Source organism: Monodelphis domestica, chromosome 1 (assembly GCF_027887165.1).
Source record: "Monodelphis domestica isolate mMonDom1 chromosome 1, mMonDom1.pri, whole genome shotgun sequence".
NCBI lineage: Eukaryota > Metazoa > Chordata > Mammalia > Didelphimorphia > Didelphidae > Monodelphis > Monodelphis domestica.
In genome coordinates, this window is record NC_077227.1 from 116823863 (window position 1) to 116847253 (window position 23391).

The window sequence follows — 23391 nt, forward strand, 5'->3', positions numbered from 1 at the left end:
ATTAGAGTCATTTATTAGACTCCTGCTTCCTCCCAAATGCAGGAGTGACCTCTATATTTTTGATATCCTCAGTGGATGGTCAGGAAGTCAGAAGTATAAGATAATCGAGGGGAAAATAGTTAGATATGAGAGTCCCCCTGTTCAAGATGACACAAAGAGTCATGTTCCCTTAATTTGGAAGTTAAAAAGGAAGTTGCTGGACTTTGAGTCTAGGTACCACTGTGGATAGAGCATTGGATGCACAGTCAGAAAGACCTATATTTAAATTTGGCTACCACTAGCTACCTAACTCTAGGCAAATCACTTAACCACTATTTGCCTCAGTTTCCTCAACAGCAAAAGGAGGGTAATAATAGCACCTACCTCAGGGTTGTTATGAGACCAAAATGAGATAATATTTGTAAAATACTTTAATGGTTCGCACATAGAAAGAACTATAAAAATGCTAGCTATCAAGGCAGCTGGTGATAGAGTGGATAAAATGCAGGAACTGAGGTCAGGAAGATCCAAGCTCAGATTTGACCTCAAAACTCTTCCTTAACTGTGTGACCTTGGACAAGTCCCTTAATCTGTGTTTACCTCAGTTCCCTCAATTGTATAATGGGACTAATAATAGCATCTACCTCCCTAGGGTTGTTGTGGGGATCAAATGAGATAATAGTCATAAAGTGCTTAGCACAGTGCCTGGCACATTGTAGGCACTATATAAATATTAGCTATTATTATTATTATTATCTATCTCTTGGCTGGACTAAGCATACTGAGTTTATGTATAACTAAATGCTCTGCCTTGTCTCAGTGTGCAATTCCCTTTTTGGTAGTTTCTTCCTTCTGTAGTTCTTATGAAATAGTATTGGACTTGAAGGCAGGAAGATGTGGGTTCAAATCCCTTCTGACATTTTCTAGAAATGGAATGGGAAGATGGTAATCATGGCCATCCTGGGCATGTTACTAGCTGAACCTCAAGCAACTTCCTAGAACTTCTCTACTAAGCTATAAACAGCTTGTTATCTGCTTTGGAGGAAGGAGTTCTTACCCCAGATATTCTTCATATTGAAAAAAATCAGAGATCATTTATGTATTGGGGAGGAGAAGTCTAGAAGAGATGGGAAGTTCTCAAAAATGAAATTCTGAGGCCAGCTAGGTGGTACAGTGAATAGAGTGCCAAGTTTGGAGTCATGAGGACCTGGGTTCAAATCTGATCTCAGACACTTCCTAGCTGTGCAACCCTGGACAAGTCACTTAACCCTGTTTGCCTAACCCTTGCCCTTCTATCTTTTGTGTTGTTACTAAGACAGAAAGTAAAGCTTTTCTAAAAATCAAATACATAAAGTAAAAAATAATCTCATTGATGGGGAAAAGGAGAATTTTCCTGAATGGATCCTATGTGAATACAAGGGCAATGTATCAGCTAATTTAAGTTTTCAAAAAATGAGAAAAAAAGCAGATCCAATTTATATAGCCCTTTTGCAAAATATATTGGCTTATATCCTCTCATTTTGGTCTTACAATAGCCCTTTGAGCGGCACTAATATTTTCATTTTACAAATGAGAAAACAAGTGCTCAAACCAACTACCACCAGAAGGTAAGAAGCCGTGAATAGTAGCAGCAGCAGTAACTCTCTGGCCCCTTGTTCTAGTTTTCAGCCCTGTCCTGGAAGCCACTATTGTTTCTGGGAAGCAATCCTATTGAAGATGTTTACCAGAGATCAGCTTCTAAGAAACCTCTGTCCTCTCAGCAGCCAAAACTATGGAAGACCCCCAAAAAGGACAATTTTCCACACCAAAGTTCTTGGCACTATCGAATGTGCCAAAGACAGGACTTTATCCATGGAAACGATTCAGAAGATGCTGCATTACTGTATATTTCACCACAACACCCTAAGGGCCATTGGGCATTTCGATCTGGGAGACCTTTGAGAGCAGGGGCTATTTCCCTTCATGCTTAGAAAAATGCTTTGCATATTGTAGGTGCTTAATAAATGGTCATTCATTCATTTTTTGACTATTAGAATAGTTTTTTAATTAATCTCCTGGCTTCTAATCTTTTCCAGTTAACTCCATCCTTTAAACTACCACCAGGTTACCCTTCCTAAAGCAGTGTTTTGGAGTATTTTGGGGAGAGAGGTTAGTTTTTAAATTTTATTTAGTTATACAAAGAGTTGCTAAAGTCTAATAAGATTACCGAATATTTATCACCATAGAATTCTAAATCACAGTTTCTAGAACTTAAATTACTTCCTTGTTTATATAACTATACTCTTTTAATTTTATTTTTGTTTTTTAACTTATTTTTATTTTAATAACCCATTTTCATATAAATTTCCTGAGGTTATATGATCCAAATTGTCTTCCTCCCTTCTTCTTTCCCTCCTCCTAGAGCTGGCAAGCAATTCCATCTGGCTTATTAATGTATTGTCATGCAAAACATTTCCATATTATTTATTTTTGTAAGTGAAAAATCTTATAAAACCCAAACCATATACCCAAATAAACAAGAAATAAATAACTGTGTTCCTTACATTTTCCTGTATTAAAATTATTTGTATACACATCTTATTTTCTCTTTGAAAGACAGTCTGATATAGTCTCAAGAGTGTTAGATCTCAAGTTATGAGACTTGGGTTCAAATGCTGCTTAGACATATGACTATTAGCAAGCCACTTAACCTCTGGGAACCTCAGCCTTCTTGTCTGTAAAATAGATACTACTATACTACCCATCTTACAGGATTGCTCAGAGAAAAATGATTTTGCAAACCTCAAAGCATTATATGACTTTTCTTTCACATCTGGATGGTGAGCTCCTTGAGAGCTTTGTATTTTGTATCTCTGTGTATCTCCACCTTCCCCCAAGTTGTATAGATAGAATCAATAAATGTTGGATAGATGGATGGATGGATGGATGGATGGATGGATGAATGGGTGGATGAATGAAGTGTTTTTCTGGAAGATAGCTTCTTTCCTGCAGTCTGAGTCTGAAGGCTAATTGGGTGGCAGACTAGTCATTCATTCCACATACATTTGTTTTAAGGAATTTGTACTAGACTTCAGATAAGACTTTGGACCCTTTTCCCAAGAGCTTTTGGCCCAGCTGGAGTGACAAACTACAGAAGCAATAAGACAGGACACTACGGGACTGATGGGCCCAACTGGGTTAAAGAGTAGGTAGTGTGAACTGGCTCTCAAGTGGAGAAAACGGCCACCGCCCTGGGACCTCTTTCTGTTCCCGGATTGCTGGCAGTGTCGGGTGGTGGTCCAGAACGGGGCAAGGGTGGGCAGAGGGAAATGAGTGGAGGAAGGGTGGAGTGAGGAGGAAGGCAGTTAAGGGAGGAAAGGGAAGAGGGTAGGTGGGTGGGTGGATGGTGGTCGGGGGTTCCCACTCCAGGATCCCTGTCCTTTGAATTGTGCCGAGAGAAGGCACCCCCAGATTTCTAGACAGAATTTTCTCCAGGCAGCTCCGGGTCTTTTTTACGCGGGGCTCAGGCTGGGGCCGGGAGGGGGAGGGACAGTGGCAGGTGACGGGAGCCCACGGGGCTATAAATAGGGGTGACAGCGTCATTTGGCCGGCCCGGAGCGGGACAGGGGCTGGGCAGGGGCTGCAGGCGCGGACACTGGGCAGGGCGGGGCAGGGCAGGGCAGGGCAGGGCAGAGAGGAGGGAGCCGACCGGAGCCGGAGCTAGAACCAGAGCTATTGGAGAGCCACGATGGGGTCCCACAGGCCTCCGAGCCGCGTGTGGAGCTCCGGCCTCCGGGGTGGGGTGGGTACGGACGGCGAGGACGACGGGCCCGTATGGAACCCCAGCCCGGCCAGCCGCAACTACCTGCTCAGCGTGAGGCCCGAGATCAGGTGCGAGCCGAGGCCTTTGGGCTCAGGGTGGTGTGGGGTGTGGGGCGGCTGGGGAGGAGGAGGGGGTGGGGGCAGGGTTCCCCGGTTGGCAGGCCCTGGCTATCCCGCGGAGGGATTCACGGTCACTGGCGGGCAGGGAGGGGTTTATCGGGGCGGGAGCAAGAGGAAGGGCCATTTTGCTCCAGGAGAACCTTTGGGTGCTGAGTGGGACTGGGGCTGTTTGGGGGAGGGGTTGGAAGGGGAGGGGTGAGAGTGGCAGAGAGGATGGTGACTATTACATCCCTCTTCCCCCGGGAAAGAACGAGAAAAGGAAAGCAAGAGAGTAGTCAAAAGAATTGGGTAGTACAAACTTATAAGATGTTGGCGCACTGGGGTGCAGAGCTGGGGTTTGGGGTTTTCTTTCTGCCAAAAGGCAGAAAGGGGCCCCCATAGGATTTCAGTCGGGGAAAGTCCGGGAGGGGTAGGAGAGAGGGGAAAGGCACTAATGTAGCCCATTCCATAGAAGGACTTTGGGGACCTTCTGGGCTCTAGAACCAGGCTACCAGAATCCGCTGTAGACAGCCCCTAGGGTCCCAGAAGGGATCGAAAGGGCCCCCCAGTAGCGCCTAGATCCTAGTATTTAGGTTCTTAGGTATCTGTGGAAATAATTCCAAGCACTGGGAGAGAGAGGCGGGGTGGGGAGCTTACATTAGAATGATTTCAGGGGAGGGGCTGGAAGGCTTCGAGCTCGGTGCCTCAAATTCCTTTAGCCAAGATCCAAAGCCCTTCATTCCACAGAGACAAGGCTCCCAGAGCTCCAGGAGGAGAAATCAGCCCTGACTGCCATTCACACTAAGGTGAAAGGAGTGGACATTTCTCGAGAGCCAATTTTTACCGACTAGGAAGGGTAGAGGGCTGAAAGTACGGGAAGGGGGGAGGGGGGAATCGCTTCTGTTGAGTGAGGCAGATCAACCAAAGGAACTGGGCATCTGAATATGGGAGGTCAAGACTTGGGTTTTTTAGTCTAACTTCTCACTGGGAACCTTCACTCAGGCTAGGCTGCCCTGCTCTAGTTTTGTCTGGGGGTACCTTTTCATGACAAATCTACCTGAGTCAGGAGATACCCTCAGAGCTGCTGTAGGATCCTGGGGCAAAATTTAGGGTTAAAGAAAGGAGTAGCCCCTGGTTGATGGGGTGATGAGGGATCAGGACTGGGTCTCCCTTTTGGGGAGGGGAGGGCTCATTGCTCTGTTAAAAACAGCTCTGCTTTCCTTCATGTGGAGGGGAAGGGAGAGAGAGGTCCTCCTGACCAGCCTTTCTGCTTCCCTCCTCCCATAATCCCCTAGTCTTTTGAATGGAATCAATTCTTGGGATATTATGGGAGCAGCTGCACCAAGAGAGACTTAGTGAAAAGTATAAGAAACACACCAATACATAGGCAGGTGGAAAGACTTATAGACAGAAATAGACAGCAACACAAACACGATAGGATCCAGACCCAGAAGCATGTGTCTCCTCTAAAAAGATCGCCCTTTCCCCCAGCTCTAGAGTAGCTTTTTCAAAAGGAACTTAGAGTGGATGTTGAATGAGCTGTTTTGACTTTGGAATTGGACCAATCCTAGGCTTAGGAGATCAGGTGGACTGCACAGGAGACCCCACCACTAGGAAACTATCTCAGGACATATTGTCCTCTGAGAACAGATCAAGAGAGCAGGTTCTGGGCAACAAGGACATTCAAGAAAAAGTCCACCGTGTTTCCCATTTGACTGGATCAGTAGTATTGACCTTGGCGCAGGAGAAGTTCAGATGTAACCGGAACCAGTTTCTGTACAAAACCTGACGAATGGTGTCACATGTCAGAGTACAGGGCTGAGAGTTGGTGTTTGGGACTAAGTTAGATATGACTGAGCCCTGCCTGCCAAGACAAACTCCCCCCTCCCTCCCGGCTGCTGGCTTTCAGGAAAAACTGGAGTCAAATTTGGATGCTTGTTACAGACCCTGATGGAGCTGGCTCTGTTGCAAACCCAGAGCCTGACATTCTTGTGTTGGGGACCTGTCTGTGTTTGGGCTAGATGCTGTCACTTTTGGTGGTGCCAGTGAGAAAAGTGAACAGAGGGATAATAATAATAACAACAACAATAACAATAGCTAGCATTTATATAGCACTTTAAAATTTGCAGAGCACTTTGCATCATTTATCTTATTGGATCATTAAAACAAACCTTGGTGGTAAGTGCTGTTTTACAGATATGGAGACTGAGACTTGAATCAGATAGGTTAAGTGACTTACCCCAGGTCACACAGCTAGTAAGTATCTGAGAAAATATTTGAACTCAAGTCTTCCTGATTCCAGGTTTTACATTCTATCCACATAGCACCACTCATAATATAGGACAGATTATAAATTCAGACTAGAGATAGTATAAGAAGTAAGGGAAAGAAGAAGGAATATCAATCTACTTGCTGGAGATGATGACTTGCATGACAGTAGGAGGATAATCCTTGCACCTTCTTAGCTGGCATCTCTAGGCCCTTTGAACTATGGGATGATGTTTCTTTTTTTTTTAATTTTATTAGTTCTACAAAAGGGAATATCTGATTATAAAGAGAGGCAATAGCCTATGTAGTAGCAGAATAACTGGTCAGTCTGAGCTGGTCATTAGTCAATCATTCAGTGATCAAATATTGAATGTCTAAATGTACACTGCACTGTGGGAATCTGGAGGACTATGGGTTTTTTGTTCAGTCTCACTCTGGGATTCAGAGATAGGAAACTCTTTATTTTATTTTTTATTGTCATGCAAAACACACTTCCATATTGATCAATGTTGTAAGAGCAAACCCATTCATAACCAAAACCCCAAAATAAAACCATAAATATGCTGACGTGAAAGATGACTCGCAACAGTCTTTTCTCTGGAGGTGGATGGCATTCCCCGCCAAAAGTCTTTCAGGATTGTCCCAAATCATTGCATTGCTGAGAGCAGCCAAGTTTTCACAGATCGTCATTGCCCAATGTTTCCGTGACTGTGTACAATGTTCTCCCAGTTGGCTTATTTCGCTCTGCAACAATTCCTGCAGATTTTGATAGGAGGTTCTTTAAAGAGATCTTTTCAGAGTTGACCATCATATCCTGAACTTGGAGTATGAGCACTCTGAGCCTCAAAGAACCTTTTCCTTTTAAAAAATGTTTTTAAAAATTTTAATTATTTAAAATAAAATTTAATTTGTTCTCTCTCCCATGTACCTCAGTTAAAAAAAAGAAAGAAAAACAAAACCCTTGTAACAGTATATGTAATCAAGCAAAATAACTTCCTTCATTGGCCATGTTCAGAAATCTGTCTTATTCTGGACCTCAAGTCCATCATCTCTCCAAAGAAACTTCTCTAGCTCAGGTCTGTCACTGAGGGCTTTTGTCTAGCTTCCATTTCCTGCCTGTTTTATCTCCAATTGTCCTAAGGGCAGTAACAGGCATGGAAAATATCAAGGCTCAGTCTGGAAAATATCAGGAACCTTCAGATGCTGTGGATACCTAGGATCAGGCTCAGTGAAATAGGAAGCTTTAGATCAAGAATTCTTAACCTCGTTTTGACTCATGGATCCTATTTGGCAGTCTGGTGAAGTCTATGTAGCCCTTCTTAGAATAATATTTTCAAATACATAAAAAGACAATATCTAGGATTATGACGGAAACCAAGGTTTAATGAAAAGAGAGGTGTGGTTTCTTTTCCATCCAATTTCACGGATCTCTTGAAATCTAACCCTGGATTCCAGATTAAGAACTTCTGGTCTAGGTAATCCAAATACTAAACTTAAGAAATAGTTCATCTTTTCCCCACTGGTCCAGTTGTGTGATACTCAGGTGAGGAGTTCTAAACTATCTCTGAGAAGGCTCCGACCCGGGGAAGAGTTGGACCTAGGGTTTGCATGGGCTGGGTTATTCTGTAAGGGGTTGCTCCTTTCCGAGGTAGTAGGAGGCTTTCGCCTTTGCCTGTGGGGGATGGGGATGAGGGAAAAGAGTGAGAAGGCTCTTACCCAAGAGTCTATCTGAGGATAGTTGCTGACGCAGTCCCCAGTCCTAGCTAAGGGGTCGGGCTGTTGTCAGGTAATGGAACATCTGAGTTGATTGTCTTTACAAGAACGCAGAGAATCCTAGAGCCACTGCTGGCAAGCTGATATGGTCCTAGTTCCCTGTCCTCACTGTCAGCCGACAGCATTTTTCTCTTTATGGCCATTCTTGGAACTCTTGGGGCTTAGCACAGAATGACTCCCACTGGCTATTCTGGGGATGGGCTGCCTCTGGAAACCAGAGGAGAGACCAAGGATGGATTCAAGCCTACAGGAGCCACAGGGGACAGAAGGGGAGATTATCAGAACCTTTGACTAGGGTGCAGACTCTGTCCCTTTCTGCCATGGTGTTTCTATGGTTTCTAGGTACACAGCTACCTCAGAGTATGGTCCGAAAAGTCAACCAGAGGGCACTTCTCTGATGTCACAGAGTTGCAGGGGCTAAAATGCTAGACTTAAAAGACCTGAGTTCAAATTCTGTCTCAGACACTGTGGGACCAGTCACCCAATCTCTCTCAGGCTTAGTTTCCTCATCTGTAAAATGATAATAATGATGACATTTACCTCAAAGGATTGTTGTGAGGCTCCAGTGAGGGTTAACATATGTAAAGCTCTTTGAAAAATTTAAAGCACTATAATCAATATTAGTTATTATATTTCAATAATCCATCAGACATATCCAGTTAATCATTAGACTTGTAGACAGAAATATAAACCAAGCTGTGGGTCATAGCCTGACAACCCTACAAGTACATATACGAGCTCTAACCTCCTAAGTGTGGTATGGTGGAAAAAATGACAACCTGGATTTGGAATTAGAGGACCTGGACTGAATTGTAACTCCCCACAAGGTCTCTCTGATCTAGGATGAGCCATTTACTGCTCTGGGCCACAGTTTCCTTATCTGTAAAATGGGGGAATCTGACTAGATCATCTCTTAAGCCTCTTCTAGTCACTATTATACCCTATAAAATGAAGGTGGAGGAGTCAGGATGAAGAAAATGTTACTCGGGGCTGGGAGAAGGATTAAAGAGAATAGGTGCCAAGTGGGACAGGATGGAGATGGCCATAGACAGAGGGATCACCTGAGTTCCTGGACCTCACTCCTTGTGTCCCAGGCCACCCTGCATACATGACCTCTCTAGAATGGATTTCTGAATGCTTAGGGCTAAGAGTCAAGCCTGAAGTGAGTATCAGTCTCTGGTTACTTACTCCTCCTTTTACAGTTCAGTTGCTTCCTTTGTACCGGGGAGACATCCTCCTTTCCATTTTTATTTTTGACAGTAGAAGTCACTATCCAAGTGAATGACTTCATGTTCTGTCCCTGGCTTGCTGCTAAGCCTGAGTGGTACCATTTTCTGGTCCTCCTGCTCATTCAGTCAATACAGAAATATGTACAGAGTACTCACTTGGTGGCCAGTGCTAGGCTAGATGCTATGGAAGACACAAGAGAGCTAGACCTGGAAGGCTGTATAGGCCCTGAACAAGAAGAAAAGGGAAAGGAGTGAGACATAAGGACGTGGAAGTGGGAATAAGCAGATGTTCCTGATGTAGGATGGAGATCTGTCTGGCTAGAACTTAGGCACATTTTGGAGAGTCATGGGAAATAAGGTTAGGTCATTATGGCACCAGATCACAGAGGTCCTGAAAAGCCAGGAAAAGGAATTGAGGGGCAAAAAACAGCCACTGTACTAAGAAGAGAATGACATGATGGAGGTGTTTATCAAATCAAAGGTTAGCCTGATCCTTGTTGGCTGTATTAGAAGGACAGATCAGAGTGAGAGAACAGTAAAGTTGTGGCTGCCTGGAGCTTGTTATGGAGAGAAAAAAACCTGGTAGTGGAAATAGGCAGTGGGAGTGGAGAGAAAGGATGATTAAAAAAGAAATTTAGATGAAAGTCTGGGTAGGATTAGGTGATCATAGGTGATGAATGCAAAGGATGAGTTAAGGAAGAATTCATGGTTTTTAGTATGATTAAAATTTTAGGAAGTGGCAGATAGGTGGTATATTAGATAGAGTTCTGGTCTTAGAGTCAGGAAGACTCATCTTCCAGTGTTCAAATCTGGCCTCAGACCCTTACTAGCTATGTGACCCTAGGCAAGCCACATAACCCTGTTTATCTCAGTTTCCTCATCTGTAAAATGAGTAGGAGAAGGAAATAGCAAATCACTTCAATACCTTTGTCAAGAAAACCCCAAATGGAGTTGCAAAGGGTCAGACACAACTGAAATGACTGAACAACAACAAAACTTTAAGATGACTGGAAGAATTAACCAATGTAGAGATGTTAAGTAGTAGGAGACGATTTTGTGGAAAAGATGAACTTAGCTTTAGACTTGAATTTATGGCAATAATGGGACCAACAAGTGGGGCTATCCTAGAGATATGGACTTAGAGCTTAAGAGAGAAGCTCAGGATAAGATATAAAATGGGGAGAATTACCTTCCTGGTTTATGTATCATAGCTGAAGGGAATGAATATCTATAAAGAAAATTAGAAAGCTGAGGACTAGGCCTTGGTTAATACTTGGAGTGTGGAGGAGGGAAAGCAAGTGAGAGAAAGAAATAAGTAATTAAAGAGAAGGAAGGAAAACCAGGATAGAGTAGAATCAGGGAATCCAGTGAAGAAAGAGTTTCTGTGAGTGTGTATATAAATATATGTATGAGAATGTGTGTGTATGGCAAAAAATACCTTATCTAGAAGGTAGTTTGTGACCTTCCAGAGGGCAGTTCTGGATGGGCGGGGAGTACAGAAGACAAACTTACAGTAGGCAAGTGTTGAGAAATGGAGGCAGCTGGTATAGGCTACTCCTAGAGAAATTCGTAAATGTAAAGGGGAGAAATAGCCAGCAAGGTCAAGGAAAAATTATTTTTAAGGTAAAGGAGACTTATGCATGTTTGATGACAGAAAGGAGGGTGTTAGGGAGAGAAGTGAAAGACTTTGGAGAGGGGGGGAGGCAAGGGTAGAAACAAGGCCCTGCAGGAATTGAGAAGTGATAGGATTTTGTGCAAGTCACTTTGCCTTTCTGGATTGTAGTTTCTTCATTTGCAAGGTGAGGATGTTGGAGTAGATGATTTCTAAGATGCTCTCCTGTTCTAACTCTATGATCCTTGACATAGGGAATGAGTGGGACACATATGTTCCTCTGTAGACAGGACAAAAGGATTTGGAGGGGGCAAAAGCAATGAGATAATGGTGGTTGAGAGAACTTTTGACTTTCATGCTTTCAATGAAGTAGAAGATGTAAGGTCATATGCTTTTATTCTTCCTTAAAGCTCTGAGAGTCATTGACCCTTAGGAGTGGTCCAAAGACCTAATATATTTCTATTTCTCACCTTTCCTGAATTCTCCTTTGGCTTCCTTGGGAAGGAGAGAAAGATTCTCACATCCAGCCAGAATCACTAGGGAGGAGGAATCCATTGGATAATTTTGATAGAGTGAGCAGGGCATCTTTGGGTTCTTGCTGGATTAACAGCTTTCATTTTTACCTATTCTCCAACCCTCCCAGCTTTTTTTTTTGTTTGTTTGTGTTGTGCCACCTCTTTAACCATTTAACATGTTAATATAGTGGGTGTTCTCAAAGCCAGTCTGATCACTCTCAGGGAATGGCATGGGAGCTTTCTTTTGGAGGTGTGTCTCTGGTTGGGTGCTGCTCCCCTAGCTGGGACCTTGGGAAGATGGAGCAGGGCTTCTACTCTATCCATCAAGGATGGACATGGGGTGTTCACACATATCTTATAGCCCTGGAGGGTAGGGGGAGGTGGGATCCAAAGGGACATGTCTTTTTCAAGTGGTGGCCCCTAAGTGGATTCTTGCCTAACCTCATTTCCTGGATTCTGCTGCTAACGAGCTCTTGGTTTCAGGGATGTTGCTGTCGGGCAATGGGGCTGCTTGCTAACTCAAGCAAGCCGACTAAGACAGCTGGACCCTTTTAATAGAAAGCCTGTCCAGTGCCAGATGGCAGGTGATTAATACTCTCCACTGTTGTTGACTTCACCTCCTCTTTATGCTTTTCTGCCTAATGGTTCTGTTTGCTGTTTCTGCTTAGCTTATCAAGCAACCGGTTGTCTCACCCCAGCTCTGGAAGGTAAACTCATATTGCATTAAATTTCTCTGACTACCCCTTTTCTTGGGCCTATGCACTGGAGTTGCCTCTGGGTGAATGCTTGGACACTAACCGGGCTGCATGGGGTGGGCATGGAGGGATTCTTGGGGAGGGAAAGAAAAAGAATAGGGTGGAGTGGGGCACTCACATGAGCCTGGCTCTTCTCGTGGGGTCCAGATTTGGCCCTTGCATGACTTACTTTAAAGGGGTAGAGGGACCAAGGACCAGGCCGACCACAGATGAGTCCTCATGATGGTTGGAGCAATCTATCTGTCCTTTAAGAGGAAGGGAGATTTCCTTCTAGAGATAATCTTGGAAAGAAAATTGGGGACCACCAGCCAAATGGCCCAGTCATTTCCCCTGTTATCTTGGGTTTTTATAGCTGAAAAGGAACTACTTGTTCCCCTAGTTCTATCTTTTTATCCTCCTTCCCTTTGCTTCCCTCAATACCATGTCTTCTCTCCCAAGTCTGAGATCTCTTCCCTTGATCTGATTGAGCTGGTTTGGTGTGATAAGAGATGAGAATCTTCTCTGACTTCTTCTCCCTTTTGATTATAATCCCCAGCCTGGAAGATTCTCTTGACTGAATGAGAGAAAGTCTTTTGGACAACTAACATAAGAAAAGATTTATAAAACATACCATGGTGTACTCTTCATGGTTTTTCAAGCTCTGAATTCATATCTGAAATCTATCACTTGCCTCCTTGTCATTTAAGTCACTTTACTTCCCTGGACCTCATTTTCCCTAATCTATAAAATGAAGATATTGGATTTAATGTCCTCAAGGTTTTTCCTAGCTCTCAATTGATCTCAGTGGTGAAGTGACATGGATTCAGAAAGACTTGAGTTCAAATTTGACCTCAGAAACTTCCTAGCTGTGTGATCTTGGCCAAATCACTTAACCTCTGTCTTTTGGTTGCTTTCTAAAGTGGAGATAGTAAATAGCACCTATCTCCCAAGGTCATCGTGAGAATAAAATTAACAGTATTTGTCAAAGTGTTTTGCAAATCTTGCAAAAAACTACTGTTATTATCATGATCATGTGACCTCATCAGTGACACCCTAAAAGGCCTGAATTTGAACACTGCCAGAAAATCTGATGTGGTTTCTTTTTGTTTTAAAGATTTTCTTCACTTTTGCTTTACTGCCTTTGAGGAGTCAGTTGGCATCCTTACATAGTTACGCACCATGAGTTAAGGCTATGGGTGTTGATATGGAGCAGGGGTACTATTTCTGAGTGTTTTTGTTGGAGTGGAAATGAAGTTTTAGAAATGGAGTGGAAGTAGCTTGAAGGAGCTGAGTCCTTTTTGGTCCAAGATCTTGCCTCAGAACTTTCCTTATCTCTGCCTCCCATGAAAAAAAAATGCAGATTCCTGGAAAAGTTCCATATGTCATTCAAGCTGATCTACTTTTTTGATTAACCCTTACCTTCTGTCTTAGAATTGATACAAGTCTTGGTTTTAAGGCAGAAGAGTCATAGGGGCTATGCAAATGGGATTATGTGACTTGCCCAGAGTCATGCAGCTAGGAAGTATCTGAGGCCAGATTTGAACCTAGGATTGCCTAGGCTTTCTATCCACTGAACCATCTAGCTGCCCCTCAAGTTACTTTAGATTTTCCCATTTTAACTTTTTAATCCTCTAAATCTTCCCTCCCCACATCCATCCCTGGACCCTAGGTTTGGAAGACCAAACCAATATGCTTTGAAAATCAAAACAACATATAGTCACTAAGTACCTAGAGTGTGTAAATCACCCTACTAGGTGCTATGGACAGATTTTAATTTTTTTCAGATGTACTTCTTTGGGCTTAGAGAACTGTGGTCATGGAAGCTCCCTTTACAAATACAATTTTGCGATTCCTTTACAACTTAGAGCCCTTGAGGATTATCTCAGGGCACTGAGAGAAGCTAAGGGACTTACCCAGGGTCAATATGTGCCAGAAGAGGGACTTGAACAAAGGTCTTCCTCCTGACTTTGTGGTCAGCTCAGTCCATTGTGCCATACTATCTTTCAATTATTTTTGAAATCCTAAAATCTTTTTCTTTCTATTCAACCTTCCTGAAGGAGTCTTATGTAGTGACTAGAGATAGCCTCAAAGCCAGGAAGATCTGAGTTAGTTAGAATCCTACCTCTGATAAATTCTGGCCAGGTGATCTTATATAAGTCACTTAATGTCTAGGTGCTTTGGCCAGATTTCCAAGTTGCAGAGAAGAGGCCAACCTGGATTGGTAGAGGGAGTTACCTCACCTGAAATTCCCTATATAGATGCAATCACAGGTACTTGGTTCCTCTCAACCCTTTTTATCCATAGCTGAGAACTCTTCCTCCAACTTAATTGAATACTTCTGGTCTCAGAAGATTAGGCTGAGACTTAGAGTGTAGGTGACACTTGAGGTTTGAATGTGGGTTATAGTGGAATGAAGGGTCTGAGTATTAGGGTTGGGCTTTTGATGAGGTCATGGAACTGCCCAACCCAGACCTCTTTTTACAGTAGACATGGAATCCACTTGTCTTCATTTACTTAGGACAGAACCAACCTGTTTGATTCCCACCCCCTCATTTTATGGTGGTGGAACAGATTGGGGAAATGAACCTCCATATTTTATGGAGGTGGGTGTTTTCTGGCGGTAGGAGGTCATCGTGGATCCTACTTAGAATGATTTCTGGAGATTTTTGCTCCTGGGGCAAGCGCTAGAAACTGTACCCAAGAAAAGTGGCACAAGGTTGAGTTAGGATGGGTGGAGGAGGGCAGTGGGGTTGCGTGTGGAAAGAGGAGCTCACTCTAAAACTATTTGTTAGCTTCCTATTGTCACTAATGATTTTTGGCAGCTAGGTACTAATTGTTTCTATATTACCGAAGGACTGTGGGTGCTACCTGGAACAAAGCTCAGGTTGCCTAACTCTAGTTATTCACTTGCCCAGGAGCATCCCATATTTAAGTGGCTATGGAGAAAGAGAAGAAGATTATGGAGGCCTGAAGGCTTATTGAGAATGAGATTTGGAAGAAGTTTGAGGAGATACAGGACCTGCAGATAACTCTTACTTTCATTCAGTCTGGTGTGGAGAACTGTGAACATGAAAATCTCCCTTGGCTATTATAAATATTTTAATATTTATTTCACTTATATTTATTTGTAATTAAGTTATAAAAATGAATTAATATGATTGCCTCATATTAATTATTATATATAACATCAGATGTTATACATAATATAGAAAAATTAAACTAAATATATTATATATTATTACATATAATATATAAATAAAAGAAATTAAATTTTTATACTATATTTATATAAATATACATTCTCTTTGGAAAAGGTTCCTATGCATTCTTTTCCTGCTGTTTGCATCTCTGGGGAGAAATCAGGGCTAAACCTGAGGCTCTACCTAGCAGTGAATTCCAAAGCCTTGATTTTCCCCATAAAGATTCTTCCGGAGTGTTGCCATTTTCTTCTTTCTTTTCTGTGGCAGCAAGCCCAAATCTACGGTGGCCTTGAGAATGAACACAAGATATTCCTAAATTCCCAATAAGACATGGATGGATATGTATGCCTTCTCGTGGCCTCTTCCACAACTATCCCTCCATTTCCCCTAGAGGGTGGCTGTGTGAACAGGCAGACTTTCCCCAGGCTCCCAGTCTCCCCTTCCTAAGAATTTCTTCCCCGTGGATAAGCCACTCTGAGTGGTTCATCTCCCCCATTTCTGTTCCCCTTGCTTCCCCATGGTCATCCCTGCACTTAGCGAGAAGAGGCGATGGGGGCAGAGGGGTGAGGCACGCGTGGGCAGATCACGTCACTGGTGTGTGGGTGTGCTTCACGAGTGGGAATGCACTTGGTTGTTCATCTGTGAATCCTGTGTCTGTGGAGTTGCACAAAAGAAGGGGAAGCTCTGCCCTTGCTTCCTCGTGGTGTGGGTAAATAAATGCCTTTGGATTTGGACAGGGAGGCTACAGAACTCTCCCCAGCTGTCATCTTTTGCAGGGGAGGAATTCTCTTTCTGGAAACTCCCAGCTCCTAAGCTGAAGGCGACTTTACAGTCCTAGTGCTCCCCCGAGATTCAGGCCCTGTTTATGTTTTGGATGGGTGGCACCCAGCCCCAGAGAGTTCAGGGGGAATCAATTATCTGCAATTACCCAGATTTGTAAGCTCCGGAAGGGATTTGTATATCCTCTGGCTTAGTAAATATTTGTCCAATTGAATTCCCACCCCAGTTTTGTGGCTCCAAAGCAATGAAAAGAAATCTCTCTTCTGGATGCTGCGACTCCAGGGGCACTAATAAATATTCTGCTTGCTGCCCAAATGTGGGGCCCTCTAGCCTGGCTGCCTGGCAGATTTGTTCTCTCCTCTGCCTGCCCGAGTGGCTATTGCCCCCAAAGGCAAGGGCTTCTGGAGCCAGCCCAAGAACTGCTAAGCAGTATCAGTGTCCCAAGAAGATGCAAGAGCAGCAACAGAGAATCCTCCCAAGGAGGGTGTGAGGCCACCTTCCTGGAAGGTGGCTTGTAGATATGGTGACCATCTTTTCCAGACCCCAGTCAGACTTGTGGTCTGACAAGGGAACTTTATGAAGTTGAGACTGCCTCATAAAATGGGGGAGGTAGATATAAAGCCAAGTCTTCCTGAGATGCTGTTTAGTAAAGAGAATGGAGCTGGATGGTGAAGCAGGTGACCCAGGGCCACCCCAAGGGGCAATGCCTTGAGGTCCAGAGGCTGCTCTTTTTGGCAAGTGGGAGCTCCCACTTTCCCACTCTGCCCCCTGCATCTACACCTATTGTGGACTGGAGGGCTAGATATGGGACATTGGAGGGGAGGAGGAGTTCCACCTCTGAGGACTGCCTGATATTGCTCTTTGTGTCTTGTCCTCTCCCTTGCATGAGATTCCCTGGGCTGCATTCATCTTTGGAGGCTGCAGCAAGAGGTTGGACTGAAGACCATCAAGTTTGGGGGTGGGAGTGGAGAGAATAGCCTGAGGCTGGCTGCCCCAAAAGGGCCAAATTATATATGGAAATCTTGGACCTCCTGGCTTTCTGCCAGATGGTTGTAGAGTACAGAATGGCCATTCAGAAAGCATCTGATGGCCAGCCAGGAGCTGAGCCAGCTTCCAGGGCATCTGATGCTCCCAGAGGCAGGAATGCCAAAGGAGCAGGGATGTAATCTATAGAGTCTCCTTTCCCATGCCAGCTTCTAGGTAGGGGGGGACATGTTTTCTTGGGGAGAGGAGGGAAGAGCTGCTCTGATGATTTCTTTGCCTTCCCAGGAGCACCTTCTGCTCCATTATTGCCCAGCTGACGGAGGAGACGCAGCCCTTGTTTGAGACCACCCTCAAGTCCAGGGCTGTGTCTGAAGACTGTGATGCCAGGTTCACTTGTGTTGTCACAGGTAAGGATGCCTCTTCTGGGGCCATCTTGTGCCGCTCGCCAGAGACATCAGGCTAGGGATGAGGGCTCATGTGAGCAGTGGGGATGGGGAGCATGCTTGGAAAGATCACCCTACTCTAAGTCATTCATTTTACAAATGGGGCAGCTAGGCTTAGTATACTGTTAATTTTTTTTAAACCCTTACCTTCCATCTTAGAATCAATACTGGGTATTAGTTCTATGGCAGAAGAGTGGAAAGGGCTAGGCAATGGGGGTCAAGTGACCCTATAGCTAGGAGGTGTCTGAGGCCAGGACCTTCCATCTCTGGGCTTGACTCTCAATCCACAGAGCCACCCAGCTGCCCCCAATGTTGTTACTTTTAACAACAACAGCTTATATTTATGTAACACTTTAAGGTTTCAAAGTATTCTGTATCCATTATCTCATTTAATCCTTGCATCAACCCTTTGAGATAAATAGTATAGGTAATATTAACCCCATTTTATACTTGAAGAAACTGAATCTCAGGGAGATCATGACATGTCACACGAGTAACCTTGGAGACCCAATTTAAATTTAATTAATTCTTGACTCCGGGGCTAGAGCTTTCCCATTACACCATGCCATCTCTCTCTTACTAGTATTTACATTTTAATAAGTCTTAAGCCAGAGGAATGAATCTCTAACTGCGGAATTTCAAACATCAGGAAGTCAGTGGGAGAAGTATTTGCAGAGTAAAGCAGTGTTCTCTGGGATTCTTGAAATCATGCTACAGAGGTGACTGCCTACTCCCCCTGTGCTTAAGGCTAGCCCGTTTTGTGCATGTGTCTGTGTGGGAGCACTTGTGCCCAAATGCCTGTGTCCTGGCATGTTTGTTTCCAATTGTCAGCTGTTTTTGTAGAGATGGTGGTTGGTTCAGAGAGAGAGTCTGTGTGTGTGTGTGTGTGTGTGTTTACCCCCTGGCTTTACAGAGGTATTCCAGCATATTTTCAGCATTCTCCACTGGAAGTATCACTGTGATGGGACATCATGGAGGACTCTTTGCTGCTCTGATTGCATGATTGGGTCAATGGGAACTTAGACTTAATCGATTTCAGCAAACACTTTATAAGAGCCTACCAAGGACAAAGCACTGTGCTAGAGTGCTGGGCTCAAGGGCTATGGAAACAAAAATGAAAGGATTCCTGCCCTCAGGAATATCCTGTGACAGACAACATGCACATAAATAAGGGCAGCTAGGTGGTGCAGTGGATAGTATTTTTCCCGAGTTCAAATCCAGCCTCAGATACTATTGGATGTGACCTGGGCAAGTCACTTAATCTTGTTTGCTCAGTTTCCTCATCTGTAAAATGATCTGGAGAAGGAACTGGCAAATGACTCCGGTATCTTTACCAAGAAAACCCCAAATGGAGTTATGAAAAGGCAGACATGACTAAACAATAAATAAATACATAAACAAATAAAGGATGAAGAAATGGACAGGGAGAGAGTGTTCACTGAGATAAGGAAGAGACCATGGATGGCTTAGCAGAAGACGTATGCTTCAGTTGAACCTTAAGAGAAGATTTATGAGAAGGCAGAGATGAGTGGGAGTGTTATAGGAGTAGGAAATGGTTTATACCAATGTATAGAGATGAGAGATGGAGGGTTAAAGTAGGAGAATGGCTAGTAGTCCAATTTGTCTGGAATGTAAATGAGCCCAGATGATTTACCATAGATTATTGATTCAGAGTTCAGACCCAGGGAAAGCCCCCTTCCCATATCACGCTGGCAGATGGAGTAGGAATGACCTCTTTGATGGAGAAGAGTCTGGACAGGCAGGAGAGAAATGCATGTTGGGACCTGGAACATTATATTTTAAATAGGACTCTTTAGAGAGCTGACCACTGTCCTTTGGTCACTGGAGCCTGTTTGTTGCCTAAAAGAATATGATGCATATCAGTGAATATTATACTACTTCAGATTCAGGGTCTTTCTGCCCACAGGAATCTCACTTTCCTAACTGGGCAGGCACCACACCGAGCTGCACATAGAGCTAGAAAGAAATCTGGGCAGAAGTCAGATGTGGTCTCAAAAGGAGAGGCTGTCTCTGGTCCATTCTCCTTAGGGGACTTTCTTGTTTGAGTAGACAGCCTTAGCTCGTGGGAAGGACTGATCATCATCAGTCAGATTTTGAGAATCGTAGCCCTGGATATCCAGCCAGATCTGGTCTGGAGCCTATCCTGCTCATCCCCAAAGGGGTGGAAACATGGTGCTATGAGATTATATAGAAAGAATTTTGCTACAAAATAGTTTTCTAATAGATTCCATGCATGGGGAAGAAGGAAAGAAGAGAGAACAAGGAGGCCAATGTTACTTTTTATGCCTGCAAGTATATTTTTAAAAAATCCTTACTTTCTATCCTAGAATCAATATTAAGTATCAATTCTCAAGCAGACGTGCAAGGAGGACTAGGCAATAGAGTTAAGAGATTGGTCCCTACAGCCATGATGTGTCTGAGTCCACATTTGAACCCAGGTCCTCCTGACTTCAGGCCTGGCTCTCTCTTCCCTGCAAATATTTTTAATGCCAGAAAACTTAACTGTCCATAGGACACATATATTTATTGAAAAAAAAGTCAAGTTGCATAAGTCCCTTCTAGGAGACACCATTTTCAAATGTTGCCTAGGGCACAAAAATGCCATTTCATTATCCTGAGCACTGGCCTTGTTTGGTGAATCAAGGTCACTGTTGTTGAGGTTTCTTGAGGCTGACATTCCCTTTCCTGTTTATTTGGCCGAAACTCATGATTCTTTGATCTTTGGGGTCTTCCTGGAATAGATTGGGGACCCCATCAAAAGTAATCCTAACATGCTGCCGCATTCTATCCCTAGGTCTGGGGGAGGCCACTTAGCAATATGGAATAGGAAGTTCAGTCTGTTCTGGAGTAGGCTAGGGAAAAACTAGAGAGTTCCAGAAGGTCTTTCTTAAGTCTTCACTGGAGATGGTCCTATACCAAACTAGACTTGCAGGCTCATCCTAGAGCAGATGTAGACTTGAGTCTCCATGGCCTTCCATCAGCCACCATCCTTTGAGGGTGTCCTAAGTGAGGATGGCCAAGGCAAAGCTGGATCTCAATTAGCTACTATTTGCCAGTTTCTTCTGCTCCAACGTGTGTGAATGTATGCCTAGAATGGGTATTGTCCATCTATGAGGCAAGAGTCCTAGAATTTGAGTAACAAGCACTTTAGGAAATCATCTAGTCCAACCTCCTACCCTCTGCAGGAGTCTTCTTTCTGACATCTCTGGCAGGTAGTCTTCTAACCTCTGCTTGAGTATTCTCTGTGCTAGTGAGCTCACTACCTTATGAAAAAAATATTTTCATTATCAGACACCTCTAGTTATTAGCGAATCTTCCTTGTGTTGAGCCCAAATTTCCTTTCCTGTAAGATTCCACCATTGGCTCTGCACCTGCCCTCCCCTGTTAAGAATACAGATTCCTTGTGGGAGTAGAAATGCAGAAGAAAAACATGATTTATCATGTGGTTCTGTGGATATATGATTGGGGGTTGGGGTTTTAAAAGATCACTCTATTACAAATATGAATAATATAGAAATAGATGTTGAGCAATAATACAGGTATAACCCAGTAGAATTGCTTGTTAGCTCCTGGAGCAGGGAGAACAGAGGGGAGGGAGAGAACATGAAACAGGTAACCATGGAAACATATTCGAAATCAATTGATAAATAAATAAATTTATTTAAAAAAGAATATAAGTTCTTGTAGGCAGCTAGACGGCTCAGCAGATAGGGTATCAGACCTGGAGTCAGTAGGACCTGGGTTCAAATATGATTTCAGATATTGCTTAGCTGTGTGACTCTGGACAAATCACTTAACTCCAATTGCCTAGCCCTTACTGCTCTTCTGTCTTAGAACTGATACTAACATAGAAGGTAAGGGTTAAAAAAACAATTTCTTAGAAGTGGCTAGCGTGGCTCCTTGGATAGAGATGGGAGGTTGTGACTTCAAGCAAGTCATTAACCTCAATTGCCTAACCCTTAGCACTCTTCTGCTTTGGAACTGTATTGATTCTATGACAGAAAGTAAGAGTTAAAAAAAAAGAATATAAGTTCTGGAAGGTGGGAGCTATTTTGTTTGTGTCTTTGTATCTTGGGTATCTAGATCAGTGCCTGGTTCATTATAATAGATGTTCATTAAAGGGTTGATCCCAGCTTTAATCTTACCTTCTACTGGAGGCCTTTTCTAGGCAATTCTAATGCCTTCCCTCTGTTAAGTATTTCCGTTTTATCTTGTATGTAGCTTGTTTGGGCACAACTATTTGCATGTTGTCTCCCCATTAGACAGTAAACTAACTCTCAAGGGCAGGGACTGTCTTTTTACCTTTCTTTGCATCCCTAATATTGTTTTAGTTGTCTCTGACTCTTCATGACCCCGTTTGGGGTTTTCTTAGCCAAGATACTGGAGGGGTTTCCTATTTACCTTCTCTAAACAAGCTACATACAAGATAAAACGGAAATACTTAACAGAGGGAAGGCATTAGAATTGCCTAGAAAAGGCCTCCAGTAGAAGGTAAGATTAAAGCTGGGATCAACCCTTTAATGAACATCTATTATAATGAACCAGGCACTGATCTAGATACCCAAGATACAAAGACACAAACAAAATAGCTCCCACCTTCCAGAACAACCACCGCAGGATGGTATTGAGGCTTTACAAAAGAGGAAACAGAGGCCAACAGGGTTAAGTGACTTGCTCAGGCTCAGATTTGAACACAGGACTGTGAGTCTTCCTGACTCCAGGCCCAGTGCTCTATCCACTCAGCACCTAGCACAGTGCCTGTCAAATAGTAGCTACTTAAGAAACATTTGTTGACTACCTGAATGGAGCAAAACAAACCACGTCTAATCTCTTTTCCATAAGGCAGCCCTTCAGAAATCTGAAGATAGCACGCCCGCCCTAAGCCAAGGGTTCATGTCCAGGGACATGAGATAGTCTGTGCCCCTGGGAGGCGGTTCTGCTCCAGAGGGTAGGAGTGCCCATGTGGGCACAGCTAAATGAATCTGTATTTTGGGGAAGTGTATGTCTTCCTTGGCAGAGTTGAAAATAACTTAGTGATTAAGTCAAATTTCCTTCTGAGAGAACGTTTCCTCAAGTCCTTGGGTTGTTTTGCAGCTGAGCCGCTGACCTTTCTCTGCCTGTTTGCATAAGCACCCCAGGATGGTATTGAGGCTTTGAGACTGGCAGGTTCTAAGCTCCCCAAACTTCCTGCTCCCAAGAGCTTCCTCCAGCTGTCAGTCTATACTCAGCTGATCCCTGTGGGAATCCGGGTTGGGAGGCACATCATGGGGTGGGGAAGCATTAAACCAGCCCCTCACAGTGGTGAGATCATTCCACAGGATGGCTGAGGACACTTGTGGTCCCTGGCATTCATCGGATGCACACAGATGCAGTGATGTAACCGGGGGCTTTTAGCTCAGTGGAAACATGGGGCTCACTTTACGGCTGGGGTTGTACAGGGAGAGTGCCCAGCCTTGCTCTAGATCCATTTTTATCTCCCATTCCTGCCCTAGATGTTCCCCAGGGCATATCGGCAACTTGCTGTCCTATAGTCCATCTAACTCGACCTTTATCAGGTGCCCATGAGGTGCCGAGCTTGAGTCCCCAGAACGTGCTTTATGCTTCTTGCCTCACCTCTATACCTTTGTTCACGTGGTTCCCGCCATCTGGCATGCTGCCTTCCTCATCTCAGCCTGTTGAAATTCTACCCATCTTTAAAGTATTGCTTTAAACACCATCTCCTCTCTGAAATTCACCCCGAATCGGCACGACGCTCTGCCCCTCCCCTCTGAAGCTGGAAACCGTTTCTCTAAACCGAGAGAGAACCTTGCTTATAGATCTCATGATAATTGTTGGTGCTGCCATGTAATTCAGTTATTTGAATATATGTCTTATCTGCCTCACCTTATGGTGAGCTTTTTCAGGGCAGATATGAAATTTATCTATTCTTCTTTTATTTCCCCAGAACCTAGTG

At 43.8% G+C, this 23391-nt stretch overlaps 1 protein-coding gene across 2 annotated transcripts in view; it reads left to right on the plus strand.

The window, feature by feature from the left end:
• Positions 1-3565: 3565 nt before the first annotated feature.
• Positions 3566-23391, plus strand: part of ALPK3 (alpha kinase 3) — a 43264-nt gene continuing 23438 nt past the window's right edge. Inside the window, exons 1-3 of one of the 2 annotated variants that reach the window (XM_007479222.3) lie at positions 3566-3849; positions 11945-11983; positions 17260-17381. In XM_007479222.3, the coding sequence (XP_007479284.2) occupies positions 3707-3849; positions 11945-11983; positions 17260-17381 (304 nt within the window). In that variant the 5' untranslated portion in view covers positions 3566-3706. The remainder of the gene's footprint in view (positions 3850-11944; positions 11984-17259; positions 17382-23391) is intronic. The other variant, XM_007479223.3, reaches the window with a different exon arrangement.